Below are 19,213 nucleotides of genomic sequence, written 5' to 3'. Positions count from 1 at the left end.
GAGATCTTCCCATAATAGATTCCTAGTCCAAAATGGTAAGATCTCCCCCGAACCCTTTTCACTCGCGGATCTGAGGCTAAATCTCTAAATAACAGCATGAAAAACTCGGGACGAAGAACATGAAAATTTGGGTTTTAAAACCCTAACCACCTTAAGCAGATCAATGTTTAAATGGAACGAAATATTCCCTCAATTCCTGGGTAAAAAATGGTAAGATCCTCCTTTTTTTCTCGCAGATTTGAAATCCCAAATCAATGAATCACAGCTTGAAAGGCTCAGGACCAAGAAAAAGTATGGGTTTTAAAACAAAAAAAAAGGGGCAAGTATTGGATCGGATCGGCCGATCCATTAAAACTTTACCGGATCGGTCTAATCTCGGGATCGGCCTCCATCGATACTGATCTGATCCGGCCGATATTGACCGATCCGATCCGAGATTACAAACCATGCTTTGGAATGGGCAGATGTGGTGACATGGTATCAACACTGTTATAATATCAGATTTAATATAATCAAACCAGAATTAGGAGATAGAGAAGAAGAAAGAAGAAGGGAAAAGGAGCCACAAGTCTCCCAAGATGGGAGAGAGCCTGCGATAGAACTTAGAGAGCTATTGCTGGCCTGTCCCTAATATATTAATAACTTCAATAAATAATGTTTAGGACAATAATGCCCCTACATAAAATGATACGACAGAAAATTAAATAATAAGACTGAAATAATGGGAAAAGACTAAACTGCCCCTAGTACTAATACTTTAACACTCCCCTTCAAGTTGGAGCATATATATCACCCATGCTCAGCTTGTTACAACAAGAACGAAAACCAGGGGAAAATAAAGACTTGATGAACACATCAACTAATTGATCAGACGAAGAAACAAATGGTGTCTCGACCAATTTCTTTAAGATGACACTGCGAATGAAGTGGCAATCCACCTCAATATGCTTGGTCCTCTCATGAAAGACCGGATTGTTGGCAATATAGATAACGACTTGGTTGTTACTGTTGGAATATGTAGTCCAGAATACCGTGGGGGTATTTTGGTCTTTTTGGGGTAGTTTTATTCTTCTTATGTTATTAAGTGTAAGTGAGCTATGTGGGTTTTAGTCCCACATCGCCTAGTTTAGTCTCTTTGTAATTTCCCCTCTATTATAAATAGAGAGGCTTACCTATCAATGAATACAACACATTATTTTCTCTCATTCTCTCTTTCTAACCCACGATTCAACCAACATGGTATCAGAGCCAATTCTGATCTAGGTTAGAAGGAAAGAAAAAAAAACCCTTTTCTTCTTCAATCGACTTCTCCCTTCTTCTCTCTTTCTCGGCTTCTCCTTCTGTTTTTTCTTCTTCTCATCCTTGTAAGGGGGCAGTACTAATGAGGTAAACAAAGCATTCAATGATTTAGTTGCTGCCCTCCTTCCAATCTACCTTTTTATTATTCAAAATTCTGTTCGAAATCTGTTGGAACCATACCTGCGATATTGGAGCTTTCTAGAATTTTTTGGAGATCTGATTTCTATCAATAATGAAGGTGAATCCCCCATTGTTGGAGACTCCTATGCACCCTTTTCTAGCACCTTTCTACCCTATTCCACTGTCCTCTTTCCCCTTTTTTTCTTTCTCCAGCTTTCATTAACCATTCCAGCCCCCATACCCAATCGATCTCAACTTGAAAAACCCTGACTCCAATCGATTTTAGGGTTTCCTTTTTCAGATGCAGCTGATTTTTTGGGGGTGATTCCCTACTACTACAAACCCTACTCAACCTAAGTTTGGACCCTTTCTAATGGCTGGATTTGTTTCTACAGCAAAACTTTCTTAACCTGCTAATTTCTTAACCTACTAATTTGGTTATCTGCTAAAACCCTGACTCCAACCGAAATTAGGGTTACAGGTTTCAGCTTTTGCTGATTTTTGGAGGGCTGATTACTTCATCTACAAGGACCACTCGACCTCAATATTAGCCTTTTTCTAAGTGTTTGAAGACCACTAACCCCAATCGATCCTCCTTTTCAGAGTCTTTTAAAACCCTGACACATCGATTTTCGGGTTAGGATTGCTTGCTGCTGCTGGAGTTTTTTGAAGGTGTTTCTACTATCAAGAGGGAACTTCTACTTCATCAATACATGGCTTGAAGAAGTTCTATTTCGTGTGATAGCTGTTGCCTTATTTTTCTGCAATTTTTTGGTGTTTCTCCCTCTTGAAGATCAAGTCTCAATCACAAAAAGAGGTTGGTTATTCGTATTGGAGATCCATTCAAGCAGCTGTGGACAACATCTATTACAAACCATCAACAAGTCATCATCTCTTTTATGAAGCCCCCTTTCCCTACAATCGATCTCAACTTTCAGGACTATAATCGATCTAAGGGTTAGGGCAGTCCTCTCTTGCTGAGTTTTTGAGGAGAGTTTATCACCATCAGAGGAGTACTAGACCCAAGTTTCAGCATCAGTCATGGATTTATTTTGAAAAAATTCAGGTTCATTCTTATGGCTCGATTTCATCAACTATCAACCTATTTTTTTCTAGTTCCTATGTGGCTGGCTGCTTCAACTACCTATGGATCTGTCAGGTTATTTATCTTACATTTGCTGGTTCTATTGAGCTTTACTACATACCTTGCTGGTTTCATTGATTGGCTTTTGTAAGCATGACTGGTTGACATGTTACTGCTACCTTTATGAGGACTACTGCTGCCCTATTATTGAGACTGAGTATCCTACTATTGGAGATCGAATTTCTTTCATTATTGAAGACTCGAATCTACTACCTTGGAGATCAGCTTATTTGGGATTACAATAGTGTGTTCCAAGGTTATTGGTTCCAACTACAAACCTATTCAGTTATGTAAAGCTTTTCTGGTTCATATCCGGCTTACTTTGAGAGCTTGATCCTAGTATTATTCACTAATTCAGATTTGATCCAAGTTTTTGTTGAAGCTTATTACATCAATTCTGCCCAGATATCTTCGTCAGTTATATTTAGCATGTGGGAGTTTACAAATTGAAGTTTAGCACACTAGTTCTTCCTTGTGTGAAGATCGATCAAGTTTTGAAGAATGGTATGGTGCCTTCTCCTTATAACAAATCAGACATGTTCTTTTATTTAATTCAGATCTGATCATTGGAGATTGGTGTTTCAGAGTTAGTTCGATCGATTGAAGAAGGTTGAAGATTACTGTGTTTTGTTTTTGTCCATGGTTCTTTATCCCACTGCCTTTTTCCTTACCTATCTCCCATACCATACCTTTGGCATTTACCAATAACCCCTTTGGAAGTTTATGGTATAATCTACTTTGCCATTACTTCATCTTTTCCATTACCCATAGCACCTTTGGATAACTCTGAAAGGTTATCCTTTTGCACTATCTCATTCATCATCTCTGTCATGTCCACGTGTACTACTACACGTGAAGGGGAGATTATGTACAGTACACCTGCAAACATTGTAGAAGCAAAACTTGTAGGAACACTTGGTGCAAAGCATAGAAGATCAGAGTTTTCACCATTGCCACTAGGTATCTACTTTGTTACTGGGGTTGAGTTTGCCGTAAGTGGGAGATTGAAGTATTAAAGTATTGAAGATGTTTGGTTATTGCCTGCCTATATGAGGTTCTACAGTTGGGTTGATTTTTTCCGCTGCTTGATCCATTTTGCTGCTTGATTCATCTGCTTGCTGCCCTAGTTGCTTATCTTCAAGATTATCAGTCAGCGATTCATCACTGGACAACTGTTAAAGATTGGTGAAAGTTTGCTGCTCAAGTCTGCCCAGGTTTTGAAGACCTATTTTTTTTCAAGTTCTTGAAGGTTTATTTGGGATCTGCATTCATCTATCAAGCTGGATCCTGCTACAACTTAGTTTTTTTCCTTTTTTTGTTCGAGTTGGGCATTAGTATCTTGTATGCGCCAACTTGAGGGGGAGTGTTAGCATTATTAGGAGTTATTTTTTCTTTAGTTCAAGCTGGATCTTCTTTCTTTGCTTATATGTATAATCCAGCTTGAGGGGGAGTGTTGGAATATGTAGTCCAGAATACCGTGGGGGTATTCTGGTCTTTTTGGGGTAGTTTTATTCTTATTATGTTATTAAGTGTAAGTGAGCTATGGGTTTTAGTCCCACATTGCCTAGTTTAGTCTCTTTGTAATTTCCCCTGGCTTACCTATCAATGAATACAACACATTATTTTCTCTCATTCTCTCTTTCTAACCCACGAGTTAGCATTATTAGGAGTTATTTTTTCTTTAGTTCAAGCTGGATCTTCTTTCTTTGCTTATTTGTATAATCCAGCTTGAGGGGGAGTGTTGGAATATGTAGTCCAGAATACCGTGGGGGTATTCTGGTCTTTTTGGGGTAGTTTTATTCTTCTTATGTTATTAAGTGTAAGTGAGCTATGTGGGTTTTAGTCCCACATTGCCTAGTTTAGTCTCTTTGTAATTTCCCCTGGCGTACCTATCAATGAATACAACACATTATTTTCTCTCATTCTCTCTTTCTAACCCACGATTCAACCAACAGTTACAATACATCTTCATAGAAGTCGGAACTGGTAAGCGCATCTTAAGGAGTAGTGACTGGATCCATATCAACTCAGCAGTAGTATGAGCCATAGCTCTATACTCTGCTTCAGCACTGGACTTGGCAACCGTGGTCTGTTTCTTGCTTCGCCACCTAATCAGATTACCTTCAACAAACGTACGATACCCTGTGGTAGACCGACGATCACTAGCTGAACCTGCCCAATCTGCGTTAGAGTATGCGACAAGCTCCATATGTCTATTGGGACGATAAATAAGCCCCTTCCCAGGAGCATCCTTTAAATACCGAAGAACCCGAACAATGGCATCCCAATGAGACTTACAAGGGGATTGCATGAGCTGGCTGAGAATCCCAACAACATAAGATATATCCGGCCTAGTGATAGTCAAGTATAAAAGCTAAGCTTCTGTAGGAGTGAACATCCTTAAGGGTTTCACCATCAGTAATCCCAAATTTTTGATTAGGATCCATAGGAATATCCACTGGTTTTGTGGCAAGCATACCGGTATCTTTCAAGAGATCTAACACATACTTCCTCTGAGATAGGCTGATCCCCTTTTTACTTCTAATAACCTCAATCCCAAGAAAGTAATGAAGCTGGCCCAAGTCTTTGGTTTGAAAATGCTGCTGTAAGTAATCTTTCACCTTCTTGATGCCACTCTCATCATTTCCTAAGACAATGTTGTCATCTACATAGACAACAAGAACTACCAACTTCTCTCCTTGGCGACGAACAAATGTTGAATGATCTGAAAAACACTGAAAGAAGCCATAAGCAGTCACAACAGAACTAAATTTCTCGAACCATGCCCGAGGAGACTGTTCCAGCTCATAAATAGCCTTGTGCAATCTACACGCATCCACCCTTCTCCCCCTGAGCAACATACCCGAGAGGTTGCTCCATATAGGCCTCTTCGAGTAAGTCACCTTAGAGGAAGGCATTTTTAATGTCCAACTGGTATAAGGGTCAATCAAAATTCACAGCTATTGAAATAATAAGGCTAATGGAGTTCAAGCGAGCCACCAGAGAGAGTCTCAAAGTAGTCAACACCATAAGTTTGGGTGTAGCCCTTAACAACCATGCGAGCTTTAAGCCGTTCAATAGAACCATCCGAGTGATTTCGCTTTAGCTACTAGAGCTACGTAGTAGGTTGGATATAGTTGCTATGATTGTCCTTCGGTTATTTTAAGGTTCTATTTTCGGATGCTTACCTCTTGCTAGTAAAGCTACTAGTGAGTTCCTGCTTTCTTTTCCTTGTGAAAAAATCCGCAACAACCATCAAAATCGCATACCTAATAGTATACACCCACCGACACTTCACCAGATCTTTGCCATGAGATAAATCTACCAACTTCCATCTATGGCGAGTCAACACGACATCCATTTCCACATCCATGGCTTTCTTCCAAGTAGGAATAGCAAGGGCCTCAGTGTGGGTAAGACGAATGGTATAAGTGGATAAAGAGTGAGCAAAATGATGGTAGCAAGAAGGAAGGTAAGAGAGTGACACAAACTTATCAATAGGATATGCAACCAAGGATTTTTGAGTGCATGAACGTTTACCTTTGCGATGGGCGATAGGCAAGTCATCAGATGCAGCTGGTAAGTCAGGAAGAACAAGTAAGGGAAGATCTGCACTAGAGGTTGAGGACGGTACAGGAGGAGATGGAGCTGGATCAATGTTATCTGTACTGAGCTACTCAATACGCCGCTTGCGCCGATACACCTGCAACGGAGAGGTAGACAAAGGAACAATGGTAGGGATGGGTGGAGGGTCAGACACAACTAACGGATCACCCGATACGATGGGCTGATCAGAAAAGTAGGAGGTACCTTCAAAGAAGCTGACATCGGCACTAACAAACTGCCTTTGGGTAATTGGGTCATAACACCTATACCCCTTTTGGGTACGAGAGTAACCCAAAAAAGTACACTTAGTTGACTTAGGATCTAACTTATCACCAGGTTGATGGAGATTATGAACAAAACAAACACAACCAAAAACCCGAGGCGGTAAGCTAAAAATTGGTAAGTTCAGGAAATAAGACAAAAAAAGGAGACTTATCGGCAATCACAGAAGAGGGCATTCGGTTAATCAAGAAACAAGCGGTAAGGACTACATCACACTAAAAATGTTTAGGCACTTCCATATGAAGCATAAGAGCACGGGCGACCTCAAGTAAATGTCTATTTTTTCGTTTCGCTACCCCATTCTGTTGAGGGGTATAGGAACAACTGGTCTGGTGTATCATGCCATTTTCAAGACAAAAAGAGGAAATCTCATTTTGAACAAATTCCAAAGCATTATCAGACCAAAAAACTTTAATGGAAGAATTAAATTGGGTCTTTATTTCTTTGCAAAAATTGTGAAATACATGTAAGAATTCAAAATGATCCTTTAAAAGATACAACCAAGTAAGCCTATAATGGTCGTCCACAAAAGTGACAAAATACTTAAAAAACCATGTTTATTACTTGCACGACATGGACCCCACACATTAGAATGAACTAAGGAAAATAAAGACAGACTATGGGGCATTGGACGAGATGGGTAAGAAGCACGATGATGCTTTCCCAACTCGCAGCCCTCACACTCTAACTTCTCTAATGACTTAAACTGAGGAAATAAAATTTTTAGTCTAGACAAGGACAAATGTCCTAATCGACAATGCCATTGGAATGACGACTCTCCACCAACAGTAGTAGCAGCTGCAGAGGCAGAAGGTGCAGCCCTGTAGAGATAATATAATCCATCTTTCTCACACCCTCCACCAATTGTCTTCCTCGTGTGAAGATCTTGAAAAATACAATAAGTGGGAAAGAATGTTACTGAGCAGTTCAAGTTTTTAGTTAGTTGACTAACTGAAAAAAGACTTAAGGGAAATTGAGGAACATGTAATACTGATGAAAGAGAAAGATTAGAATCAAGATAAACAGTACCATGCCCAGTAACAAGTGTAGAAGAACCATTTGCAAAGATAACAGGTGGATAATGAAAGTTAGTTGAAATGGAACTAAAAATAGATGACTTACCAGTCATATGGGCAGAAGCCCCCGAATCAATAATCCAGGGAGTGGAAGTGGTAGAAAGAAAAACAGGAGTACCTACATGAGCCAATGTGGCAGTGGAGTTAGATGCCCCAGTAGTGGAAGAAGATGACTCTAGACTCTTTATACGTCGCATCAGCTGATGAGCCTCATCATGAAGGTTGGTAGAAGTATCTCCCATGACTGAACCAGATTTAGTAGCACTAGATGGAACCATGTCAGTACCATCTTCAGGGGCTGCATGATTGGCCAAGTGCTGAGCCCACTCTGGTTTCCCATGCTTTGATGAGCACGTCTCAATGGTATGATTGGATTTCCCACAATAAGAACACTGCTGGGCAGCTTTATCAACATGCCTGTCCACCAGACACACTGCCACCAGAACCACGTCCTCCACCTGAACCATGGCCTCTACTAGTAGTAAATGCTGAATTCTCCTTGGGGCTAGTGTCAGGCTTGGAATTAGGAGAAACAATGTGCTGAAGTCTAGAATAGGTGTCATGGAGTGTAGGAACTGATTCACCCGCCAATAGATGACCCTTCACAGCCTTCAAGTTAGAGTTTAAACCAGCCAGGAATTTAGAGACAAAGAACTCATTCCTTGGAGCCTTCAATCTTTCAATATCTGTTGTGAGTGGCTGAAACATGTTTAGTTCCTCAATCATCCCTTTAAAAGCACTATAATACTCTTGAAAGGACTTATCACCCGTTGGAACTGGAACAGTTTCTCGTATAAGTCATAAATACGTGTCATGCTCTTCTCTTGAGAGTATGTCTCCTTCAAGTCATCCCATAATCCCTTGGCAGTAGTGTGGAACATAACATTGGCAGCAATTTCTGGTTCTATGTTATTCCACAACCAAATCAGAATTATGGCATTCTCCTTAACCCAGATATTATAATCTTTAGAGTGCGAAGCCGGAGGGGCAGAAGTAATATAACTAAGTTTGTCCTTAGCCATAATATAAACACGGACAGCTTGAGCCCACAATAGATAATTAGAACATCCCTTAAGTTTGATAGAGGTAATCTGAACATTAACATTATCTACTGAGTGCTTTGTATCAGCCATAGTAATGACAAGGAGAAGCCTTCCAAAAAAATATATATAAAAAAAGAGAAGAACTCTTGAACCCCCAAAACAGTACACTCGATTCTTGAAGAAAGTAAACCAGAAGTAATAGTAATGATCTCCAAGAGAAATTGATAAGAAAAAAATAGCAGCAATAGTCTCAATCCCAATAGAAGCAGCCACAAAACCAGAAGCAGCTACAAATCCAGCCAAGAGAAAACGATGATGATGGGGTTTGAGAAGATCACAATTACCGTAAACCAGGTCACCAAATTGATGTTTTGATATGTCATCAATCAGAAATAACTTGGGAAATCCTCACGATCATAACCATGATTAGAAAACATCCCAAAAATTGCCATATAGAGATCGATCCTTGTGAGAATATATATTTTTTTTGTGAGATCGATACCTGCAACAAGGGGCTGTAGATGATGAAATCTTCAACTGACAATCTGTAGGGGCGGTAATTAGGGATAAAACACTTCATTAATTGCTGAAGAAGTGGTTCTAATGCATAGTAATCACAGCTATTGGTGGCTGCACACCACAGAGGAGAATCGAAAAAGAGAAACCAGTAAGAGAGATTGAGAAAAATTCAATCTGATTATAGAAGCTCTGATACCATGTTATAATATCAGATTTAATATAATCAAACCAGAATTAGGAGATGGAGAAGAAGAGAAAAGGAGCCGCAAGTCTCCAAGATGGGAGAGAGCCTGTGATAGAACTTAGAGAGCTATCGCTGGCTTGTCCCTAATATATTAATAACTTCAATAAATAATGTTTAGGACAATAATGCCCCTACATGAAACGATACTACAGAAAATTAAATAATAAGACTGAAATAAAGGGAAAAGACCAAACTGCCCCTAGTACTAATACTTTAACAAACACCTTGCTCCAAGGATACCAATTGATCAGATTTGCTCTTTGTAATATCAGCAAGTTGTCGTGTAGGTATGTGGTCATCTCTTGATTCTGTAGGGTTAGAACCATAGCTAGTTGAATCGGGGATGGCGAAAAAATTTGTTCGGTACGGCGTGCTTAAACCGCCTAGAATTTGAACGGGACGATAAAAAATACGGAGAAACATTTAGAAAATGAAAAAAACTCCTCTTCTCTTGCTTCACTTACTTTTGAAATCACCAAAAAGTCCAACACCTACTTTCTTTGACAGTACTGGTTTTAAACGTTTAGATTTGCACAATATGAGACCAAAAAAGGGCAGTATATTTGTAGTTTTTGTGCTTCTAGCACAGTTTAAATTACTGAGGAAATTCTCTTGGTCTATTGAAGATAACATTTAGCAACGTAATGTCATTCATGATTTGGCATAATAGAATCTCAAGGCTAAATAGGTGCTTGGAGAGATTCTCCGCAGCGCATTTTTTCTGTCCTTATGATACTATAATACAGAGTAGCAGGGAGCCTCCAGTTTATAGAAAGTTTAGCTTTAGAGAGTATATACAGCAAGCCCAAGAAGGTGTTCGAACCAATAGGTGCTTGGATGGGAGTAGGTACCTAAGTGTGGAGCAGGGCCATTGTTGCACAGGGGAGTAAAGTTTTCTAAGATCAAGACTGAATAGTGGACTAAGATACCACAAATGGGGAGGTGGAGAAACAGTACGGGATGCTAATCATAGTAAATTAGTGATCTAAGCTTTGACGAGTCAACGATCTCATCCATATCGAGTGGTCAGATTCATGTTTCAGGTTCCAGATGTGACCGGGTGGGTTGTGGCTGAGAGTAGGTATGTTGCACAGGATGCCTTTACTCCCACATCGGTAACCAATGGATGTGAGTGGGAGTGGGACTCTAATAAAATTCTAACTGTCTTTTGAAAAAATGTACCTACCTCAGCCTATCAGCTTAGGTTTTGGTACCTTTTCTATGAGTTTAACGTGAAAAACCTTTTTTTTTCCCCAGTTGAGGTTCCACTGCTCACTGTGGTAATGCTACAGTCTAAATATTGGTAATTGTAGAGTGCTGTTTTTTTGGTTTCTTAAGAACACGTTTGTGCTTTATACGCATTTAATATGTGAAGTAAGAATGAACCCGTTCTTTAGCGTTGGTTTGGAAAGCATTTGCCAGTTTGCTTTTTAAATGGGAAAAAAAAAAGAACATCCATTTTATGCTGGAGAAGCATGCATGTCGACCTACGCCAGGGCGTCCCTCTTCGATTTCTTCTTTCCCTCTTCGATTTCTTCTTTATTTCTTCTTTCCCTCTTCGATTTCTTCTTCCTGTCTCTCTTTCCCTCTTCGATTTCTTCTTCCTGTCTCTCTGTCTCTGTTTTGCAACTAAGAAGTCGCCAGATCTGATTCCAGGAATTAAATACTCCTTGTTTAGTTGATTTCTGTGATGAGTTCTTTCTGGAATTGATAGAACTTGATGTGGCGATGCTTCGCCTGAAGGTTTAGACTGGACCGAGAAGATTTGAAGGAGTTATCTCCTTCGTACTGCGCTGTTTTCCGTCCCAGGCTGAAGTCGTAAGGTTGAAGACAACCATAAATCCATAATCCGATCGTGGGTTATTACAAACCCTTATTTTTGCCTTTTTCCTAAAGTACCCTTCTCTTCTTTTATTCCCCTTTGTCCATACTTTACACATCCCTCCAAGTTTACCCTTAGTCATTAAATGAAAACCCTTTTATGCCCTTTCTTAGATTCTGCTTAATTACAAGATTGCCATCCTTAAAACTTGAGAAACAATAGAGAAAAAATAAAACATGGCTTGAGTATACATCTATTAAAACATTAAAAATAGAGAAAATAAAAAATAAAACATGGTCGACATGATCGCCATGGCAACGCCATGGCGGGGGACATGTCGATATATCGACGTGACACCCCTCCACCGACTTGGATCGCCATGACGACGTGACAACTATGGTTAAAATGCTTATTAATGAGCTATGGTTAGAACCTAATGTAGCCATAGCTCTGATACCAAATTGGTGGGGGGTAGGTAGGATGAAACTTGATTCAGATTAGACACCCTTTATAACAGGAACTTAAGCAAACCTAAAACAGAATTTATGTCAGTAGTAGGTTCAAAGTCAACCTTAACCGATGAAGTTCAGATTTTGACCAATGTTCACAAAGTGTTAGAACAAGTAAACCCCAAAGCATGGAAGAAGAACTCGGTTTCGCAGCCTACTAAGACGAAATGTGGGTCGACTTTAAGTTTGACCTGGTTTCAACAAGATTCGACCCTGTTTCGGCCATATTTCGGTAATTTCGCAAGTTTCGACCTGAACACCTATATAAATTCGCTTATCCCCATCGAAACTTGAGGAAACCTGACTCGAAACCATGACAAACACTTTTATGCCAAATATGATTCAATTAAATGTTTTTTATTTGTCCTTTCAACTACTTAAGATATTATTCAAAATACCCCCTATTTGAATCCAATAAAAATAGTTAAAAAATCAAATTCTAAAAGGATAAAAACTCAACCCCCCAATTTAAGAAAAAAAAAAAGGACGTAACCCAGTACATGAGGCTCTCGCCACTGCGGCGTCTGAAGAGGGTCATAATGTACGCAACCTTACCCTGCTTTTGCAAAGAGGCTGTTTCCCGACTTGAACCCATGACCACCTGGTCACAATGGAGCAACCTTACAGTTGCACCAAGGCCCGCCCTCTCTCCAAGTTCAGGAATAAAAATTGGATTGTCGGTGGTAGGTGCAATTTTCAACTTTTAAATATTAGTTTTTTCTCAAATCTAAAGATTCCATAAATCTTAATATGATAAAACATTGGTAAAAACCAAAAGTGCAGTAAAATATTCATTTGTTTTGATGTCTAAATTTATTTCCATTCAAAGCGATTTTAAACAGCATTCGCGCATACCAAATTAAGTTTGACCGGAACATAACTCATTCATTATAAATCAGATTTAAGTAATCTTGAATTTGTTGGAAAGCTTTCAAACAAATTGAAGATTGCTTAAATCTGATTTATGTTGAAGGAGTTATGTTCCGGTCAACATAATTCGAGAACTCGCGAGATCTCGCTGAGATCTCGGCGAGTTTCTCGGTTTTTTGAGAAACCGAGACGAGTTGGCATACGAGTTATAAAAGTGCAACAACTCGACCGAGATCTCGAGATCTCGCCGAGTTCTCGAGGTCTCGAGAATCTCGACCCAATCTCCTTTATATGAGTGCCAAATCTCGAGATCTTGGTGGAAAATCTTGGTATATAGACGTCTATCTATGCAAACCTTGGTATACAGACACTTATTTAAGCCAGGAATTAAGACAGACACTTATTTATGCCTAATATCATTTAAGTAAATGAAATACAGATATTATTCATAAATAAGCAAATAGCCCCCTATTTGAATCCAATAAAAATAGTTAAAAAATCAAATTCCAAAAGGAAAAAAAGTCACCCCCCCAGTTCAAGAACAAAAACTGGATTTTCGGCGGTAGGTGCAATTTTCAACTTTCTAATGCTGGGGTTTTTCTCAAATCTAAAAATTCCATAAATCTTAATATGGTAAAACATTGCTAAAAACCAAAAGTGTGGTAAAATATTCATTTGTTTTGATGTCTAAGAAAATATTTTCATTCAGAACGATTTTGACAGCATTCGTGCGCACCAAATTAAGTTTGACCGGTACATAACTCCTATTTGGACTTTTTTTTGCAAAATCTGATAGTGGCATTGTGTTTAAATGGCCTAAAATAGGCTTAATACCAAGTTTCAAACCCAAACTAGGTCTAAAACCCACCGAGTTGAGGCTTCGAGTCGAAAAAAAAAACGCACCAACTCGGCGAGATCTCGACTAGACTCGGTTTTTCAAGGGACCGAATTGGTACCGAGTTCCGAGTTTTAGTACCTTGCCTAGAAGCACTTAGTTAGTGTTCAACAATATCCTTAATGGCCTGTTCTTTGAGTGCCCTTAGGGCGGTGCGGCCGGTGGACGTACTGAGCATAGTTGTCACGGCGTCACGGCGATCCAAGTAGGTGGAGGGATGTCTGATCAATATATCGACACGTCGCCCGCCATGGTGTTCATGCCATGACGATCATGTCGACCATGGCAGAATTGTATTAAATCCGAAGTTGAATGGCAAACTAGTAGATAAATCAAGGTTTATAAGAGCAATGGCAGAATTGTAATTAATTTGAAGTTGTAAAGGAGTGGCAGAACTGTAATTTAATGGAGTTAAAGAGAAAACTGAATGGGCTAATCAGAATAGCAATAGAGAATATAGGGGGTTTAATTTAAATAATATAAGTTGTCCTTACTTGCAATTTTAAAGACTTAATATGTCTTCTTCAACCTTGCAATAACATGATAGAAAGAAAAAACTCAGAAACCAAGGCTAAAATAGGAGATTTAGGGAAACAGGGAGTGTGTCTAAGGTTGGGGAAGAAACAAAAAATTAAAGAAGAAGAAATCGAAGAGGGAAAGAGAGACAGGACGCCATGGTGTAGGTCGATATGCACATTTCTCCAGCGCTAGGACGCCATGGCGACGATATGGCGACGCCATGACAACTATGGTACTGAGAGGAATGAATTCGGGTAGTAGCCAAGGTAGGAGTTCTTTGAAAAAGAATGAAGTAGAGCCCAAATGCACGAGCAAGAGCTAGAAAGAGGCCTTAGCCGGTCAGCTATAAAAAGAGCTCAGTAACTAATAGCCAAGGACGGTGGGTGTAGTAAGAGGAAGGCCCTTGATCCGAGAAGGAAGAGTGAACAGAAAGATCTAAACCAGTCAGTAACCAACCATAGTGAGAGCTATCTCGTTTGAAGTAAGAAACTCATGCTAGAGCTTTATTCCATCGAAATTTAATTCGGATTTTCGATTTCCAAACAGAAAATTTGGTTGATAGAATTGTTATAATATTTTCAAAGAGAAGATTTAGGGGCAATTCTGTCCTATTTTGTAATTCTTCTCCTTATAAATAAAGTTCTTGCCTGATCATATTGATCATTCAAGCAATTCACTAAAAAGTGTTTTGTTAACAAGATTTTATAAAAGAATATGTTTCCTCTTCGGTTAATGCACTAATATGTGAATTTCCAAATTGCATTTGTTCTAATCTGGTGTTTTTTTTCATGCATATGGATTGATGGAAACTAATATAGGAGGAGGCAGGGGAGGTCCCAATTGTGGTAAAGCACAACAAAGGATGTCATTGTAAGAAATCAGGATGCCTCAAGAAGTATTGTGAATGTTTCCAAGCTAACATTCTCTGCTCTGAAAATTGTAAATGCATGGACTGTAAAAACTTTGAAGGCAGCGAAGAGAGGCGGGCTCTATTTCACGTGGACCATGGGAATGCCGTGGCCTACATGCAGCAAGCAGCCAATGCTGCAATTACTGGGGCTATAGGGTCCTCTGGCTTTGGGTCCCCTCCTGCATCGAAGAAGCGAAAAAATCAAGATATCTTATTTGGGACAGCAACCAAAGATCCACCTATTCATAGGCTTGTTACTTTCTCACAGGTATTTTCAATGTTGCATCCTTGCAGAAAGCCACATTCTGATTGTTCATGGTGTATTAGGTATTGATTGTACTACCAAAACAACAGATTTTTTTAGATAGGTAGCCCCTACTCTTTCCATCTGTGTCAAGAACCAAAGTGTGACTGTTTGCAAACTAGGAGACATAACTGGTTTTTCATTACACTGGATTTTGGATGGATACAAATTCTTTGCTTTTACCAGTTAATTTCAGTTTCTGTTGTTTATGTTTCCATGATCCCACATTGATTTCGAATTTTGATGAAATGTTTGGAGATCATGGGAGCATTGATTAATTGTAATCTTTCCTTTGTTTATCAGGGGAATAATGTTAAATCTTCTGTACCCTCATGTTCCTTCCCTTCTGTTCCTGTTCCTCGTGCTTCTAACCCTGCAGTAATGGGCTCTTCAAAATTTACATACAGGTATTGTTCTTGATGATATTCTTCTGTGCTTAGTTAATAAAAGCTTTTGGTCACCAGAACTAACTAGTTTAAATGCTTAATGGCCACACTGAAGGTCTCTGCTAGCTGATATTATTCAACCTCAGGACGTGAAGGAGCTTTGTTCCCTTTTGGTTGTAGTTTCAGCAGAAGCTGCCAAGACACTTGCAGGTATATGTTGATCTTAAACAGGAAAACAGCCAGGAATAGATGATTTTAGTTTACATCCAGGTTCAGAATTGAACAGTCTTAACTGCCTATATATATATATATATATATATATATATATATATATTTATACCTACCTGTACTTTAAAACAACTGTCTTCCTATGCGAAGGCTTACCAGTTAGACGGGATCTTCATTCTTAGATTTTAAGGATTCCGTTACTTATTTTGATATTCTGCAATGATGTTTGGTTTGTTGACTGCTTTTTATAAGCTTGGCTGGGTGCGAATGGCTGAAGCTGAAGAATTATCCTCTTGTGCATGTGTATGTTCATTTGGGTCATGGTGCGTTTTGTGGCTTTTGTCTTTAAACTAATGCATCACGATATATCCGATACGATGAAATAAAGAAGAGTGGGAGGGGGGGGGGGGGAGAACACTGCTGTGCTTAATTGTTCTAAAATCCTAAGCACTTGTACTATTTGTGCACCAAATCTGTAGTCCACTAGTCCTTTCTTTCCTTTGACCCTGAATTCTCCTTCCTCCTTCCCTTATTAACTAATGATTCTTCTCTAGTTTTTCTATCTCTGATTCTTATGTACTAATCAACTTTTTCAGTGTTTCTACATCTTATTGAGTTAGTGGATCTACAATCTTGTTATTACCCTTTATTTAGAAACTGGTGACAACCATGGCTTTAACGATTGGCTGATCCTGATCTAATATGTAATGCACAGTGGATCTGCAATCCACTTGCAATATCTGTTATCTACCCAGTGGATTAATTTTTTTTTGATAGGTAGGGGGGATGTAGGATGTGAACCAGGAGACTTGAACTCAAGACCTCCTGATACCAATGGGCCTTTACGCACCACTAGCTACCAAGTGTGCTAGGCACTTGACCACCCAGTGGATTAATTTATCCAAACCAACTCATAACTCAGGGATCATTTGGGGTTTTACTCTGACAATATTGCATTGAACAATGAAAGCAGGCCAGAAATGTTCCTATGGTGATTTTTTCATTTGTATATGTGCTCAGTGTATTCTTTCTTGATGTGTTATCTGAAAATTTTTGGAATCTGTACCTTAACATTCCAGATAACAGAGATGTAACAAACTGTCAAGCAGGCAGAGAACTGAGAGAAGATCAGATGGAGAGTTCGCTTGCTTCTTCCACTCAAGAAAAGGAGGTTAGCCAGGAGGAACCCGACGTTGAGAAAGTTATGTTTGATGACCGTTCAAGTGGGAATCAACCCGAGAAAATGGGCACAGATGATTCTGGATCGGATGGTGCAGTTGCTCAGAATGGAAGGCCTATGTCCCCTGGGACACTTGCACTGATGTGCGATGAGCAAGATACAATGTTCATGGCAGCTCCTTCCCCTAATGGGACAATGTGCCATGGACGCAAAACATCCTTGCGGTGGCCTTATGGGCAGGACACATCTGAGATATATGTGGAACAGGAAAAGCTTGTCTTGACAGCATTCCGGGATTATCTTCGGAAGATAACCACTAATGCACAAATTAAAGGTATTGCTCTCTAGCTTATTACATGCTTTCCTAATTTCTTTATTTTAAATCTTGCTTTGTTTCAGTGTTTGTTTGTTGACATCAAAAGCCTTATGTGCTTATCTCATCGAGCTGTCCTTTGGATTGATAAAAACCTTATATGGGCTGCCAACTACAAAATGCCAAGGTAGTTTAGAAAGTGCAAAGGAGCTTAGATGTCCCAATAACGTAACAATGCGTTCCTTCTTGTTTGCAATTCTTTAACTTTGTGTGGAATTTTATCTTTCTACTACTATTGTCTTTAACTCAAATATGTCGTTTTTAATCTCTCTTTCACATTACAGAAACAAACTGTTCTTCGTTGACCAGATCAATCCAAACTGGGAGTCAACATGAACCTGTTGCAAATGGTATTGTAAGGCCTTCTGTTCCAGTCAGTGCTGAAATATCTAAGACGTTAAGTGCAGGTGCTGCTGCTGCTACTAATAACGGTCAGCTTCCGAAGGCTGGAGGCTCCATTGAGAATGTCGATGTAAAGCCAAAGATTGAAAAAGAGATGTTGGGACCCGGGTAAGGTGCAAAGCCATATTGCCATATTTCTCTAATACATGGGCACTGGTTCAATCAATGCTGTCTTAAATTATATGAAGATGGGTCTCCTTTAGATTTGATCATGATTGAAGAAACAATCATCGTCAGATTCTATTTGGGTTCCTCATTGTTATATTTTGATGCATATCCCTTTGCCCCATTTACAGGAATGGTGCATTAGTAGGCACTATAGAATTTTCAGTTTTTGTTTTCTATGAAATGCCATTAATTGTTTGTACAAAATGCAAATCCATTAAAATGGTTAAGGTATATATCCCACTCTTGCTGTGTCCATCATATAATGGTAAGGAAGTAAGGAAACAAATAAAAAGTAATTCATGGGTTTGGGCTGATTTATTAAAGACTCTTAAAAAAAAAAAAACTAAATTCTTAGGCCAAAATACAAGTAAATCATTAAAAATAAATCAAAATAAGCCAAAAAATGTGGCAGCATTGACAACACATCCGAATTAATTGTAGCTACGTTCCTGATGATGCGGCAACTTCTAAACATATTTGTTGGTAGTTTAAATTTTATGGTCAAATTTCTTTCCGTGCATTACGGGTAGCCCTTAATTTTAATTCTACTCCACTTTTTAATCACATTTGACCTGCTTGTTTTCAAAGTCAAAATTCAGATTGGGCTGAAATAAAATTGTAGGTGCTTCTTGTTTATCAGATCTGGGAGCCAAAGTCATGTGGTAGACATTAAGGCAGCGTTTGGTATGCATTCTAGGCCGATTTTGCATTTAGGACAATAAAAAGAGGTGTTTTTGTCGTTTGAGAATGAAAAATCGGCCTAGAATGCATATCAAATGCTGCATAGCTATAGGACACCTTGTTTTTTTGGTAGTGAAAAATAAAATTTCATCAACTACTGAGAAGGGAAAGTAACAACAGTGTCTATGATAGAAACATGCAACTAACTCTAGCTTTAAAGGCTAGATTATGAGCAATGGTAATGGTTGTCCTATTCTTCTTCTTAATACATACATATTTAAAGTCTTCCAGAATAGATTGCAAATCAAAGATGATGGCGAAAAGCTCCCATGGCCTAGGACCCTTCTCTGATTCTATAAGCCACTGCACTACTTCTGTCGAGTATGTCCATATTTTAAGTCTTCAAATGCCATAGATAAAGCACTTGAGACACTTGCTTGATCCCTCTCGCTTCAGCTTCTTGGGGTGTTCCTGCATAACCATAGTATCAGTCTCCACCGATACCAATACGAATCAGCCGATTCAGCTAATCCGACCCCGATTCCTCAAACCATGATTGGGAGAGGTTGGTGTAGAAATCGATGATAGGGGAGTTGAAGTTGCGGTTGGAGGTTAGTGGACTACGGTAGGCAA

The 19,213-nt window shown here is 39.2% G+C and overlaps 1 protein-coding gene across 3 annotated transcripts in view; it reads left to right on the top strand.

Moving 5' to 3' along the window:
* The window catches only part of LOC122638368 (protein tesmin/TSO1-like CXC 5), a 46,009-nt gene extending 27,857 nt beyond the window's left edge, over positions 1–18,152 (top strand). For 2 of the 3 annotated variants that reach the window (XM_043831295.1, XM_043831294.1), the window contains exons 5-9: positions 14,767–15,126; positions 15,466–15,569; positions 15,664–15,758; positions 16,856–17,290; positions 17,614–18,152. In XM_043831295.1, coding sequence (XP_043687230.1) covers positions 14,767–15,126; positions 15,466–15,569; positions 15,664–15,758; positions 16,856–17,290; positions 17,614–17,843 — 1,224 coding nt within the window. In that variant the 3' untranslated portion in view covers positions 17,844–18,152. The remainder of the gene's footprint in view (positions 1–14,766; positions 15,127–15,465; positions 15,570–15,663; positions 15,759–16,855; positions 17,291–17,613) is intronic. The other variant, XM_043831296.1, reaches the window with a different exon arrangement.
* Positions 18,153–19,213: the final 1,061 nt, after the last annotated feature.

The sequence above is a fragment of the Telopea speciosissima genome, chromosome 8, assembly GCF_018873765.1.
Source record: "Telopea speciosissima isolate NSW1024214 ecotype Mountain lineage chromosome 8, Tspe_v1, whole genome shotgun sequence".
NCBI lineage: Eukaryota > Viridiplantae > Streptophyta > Magnoliopsida > Proteales > Proteaceae > Telopea > Telopea speciosissima.
The sequence above is the reverse complement of the archived record's forward strand: the minus strand, read 5'-3'. Positions and strand labels throughout refer to the sequence as shown.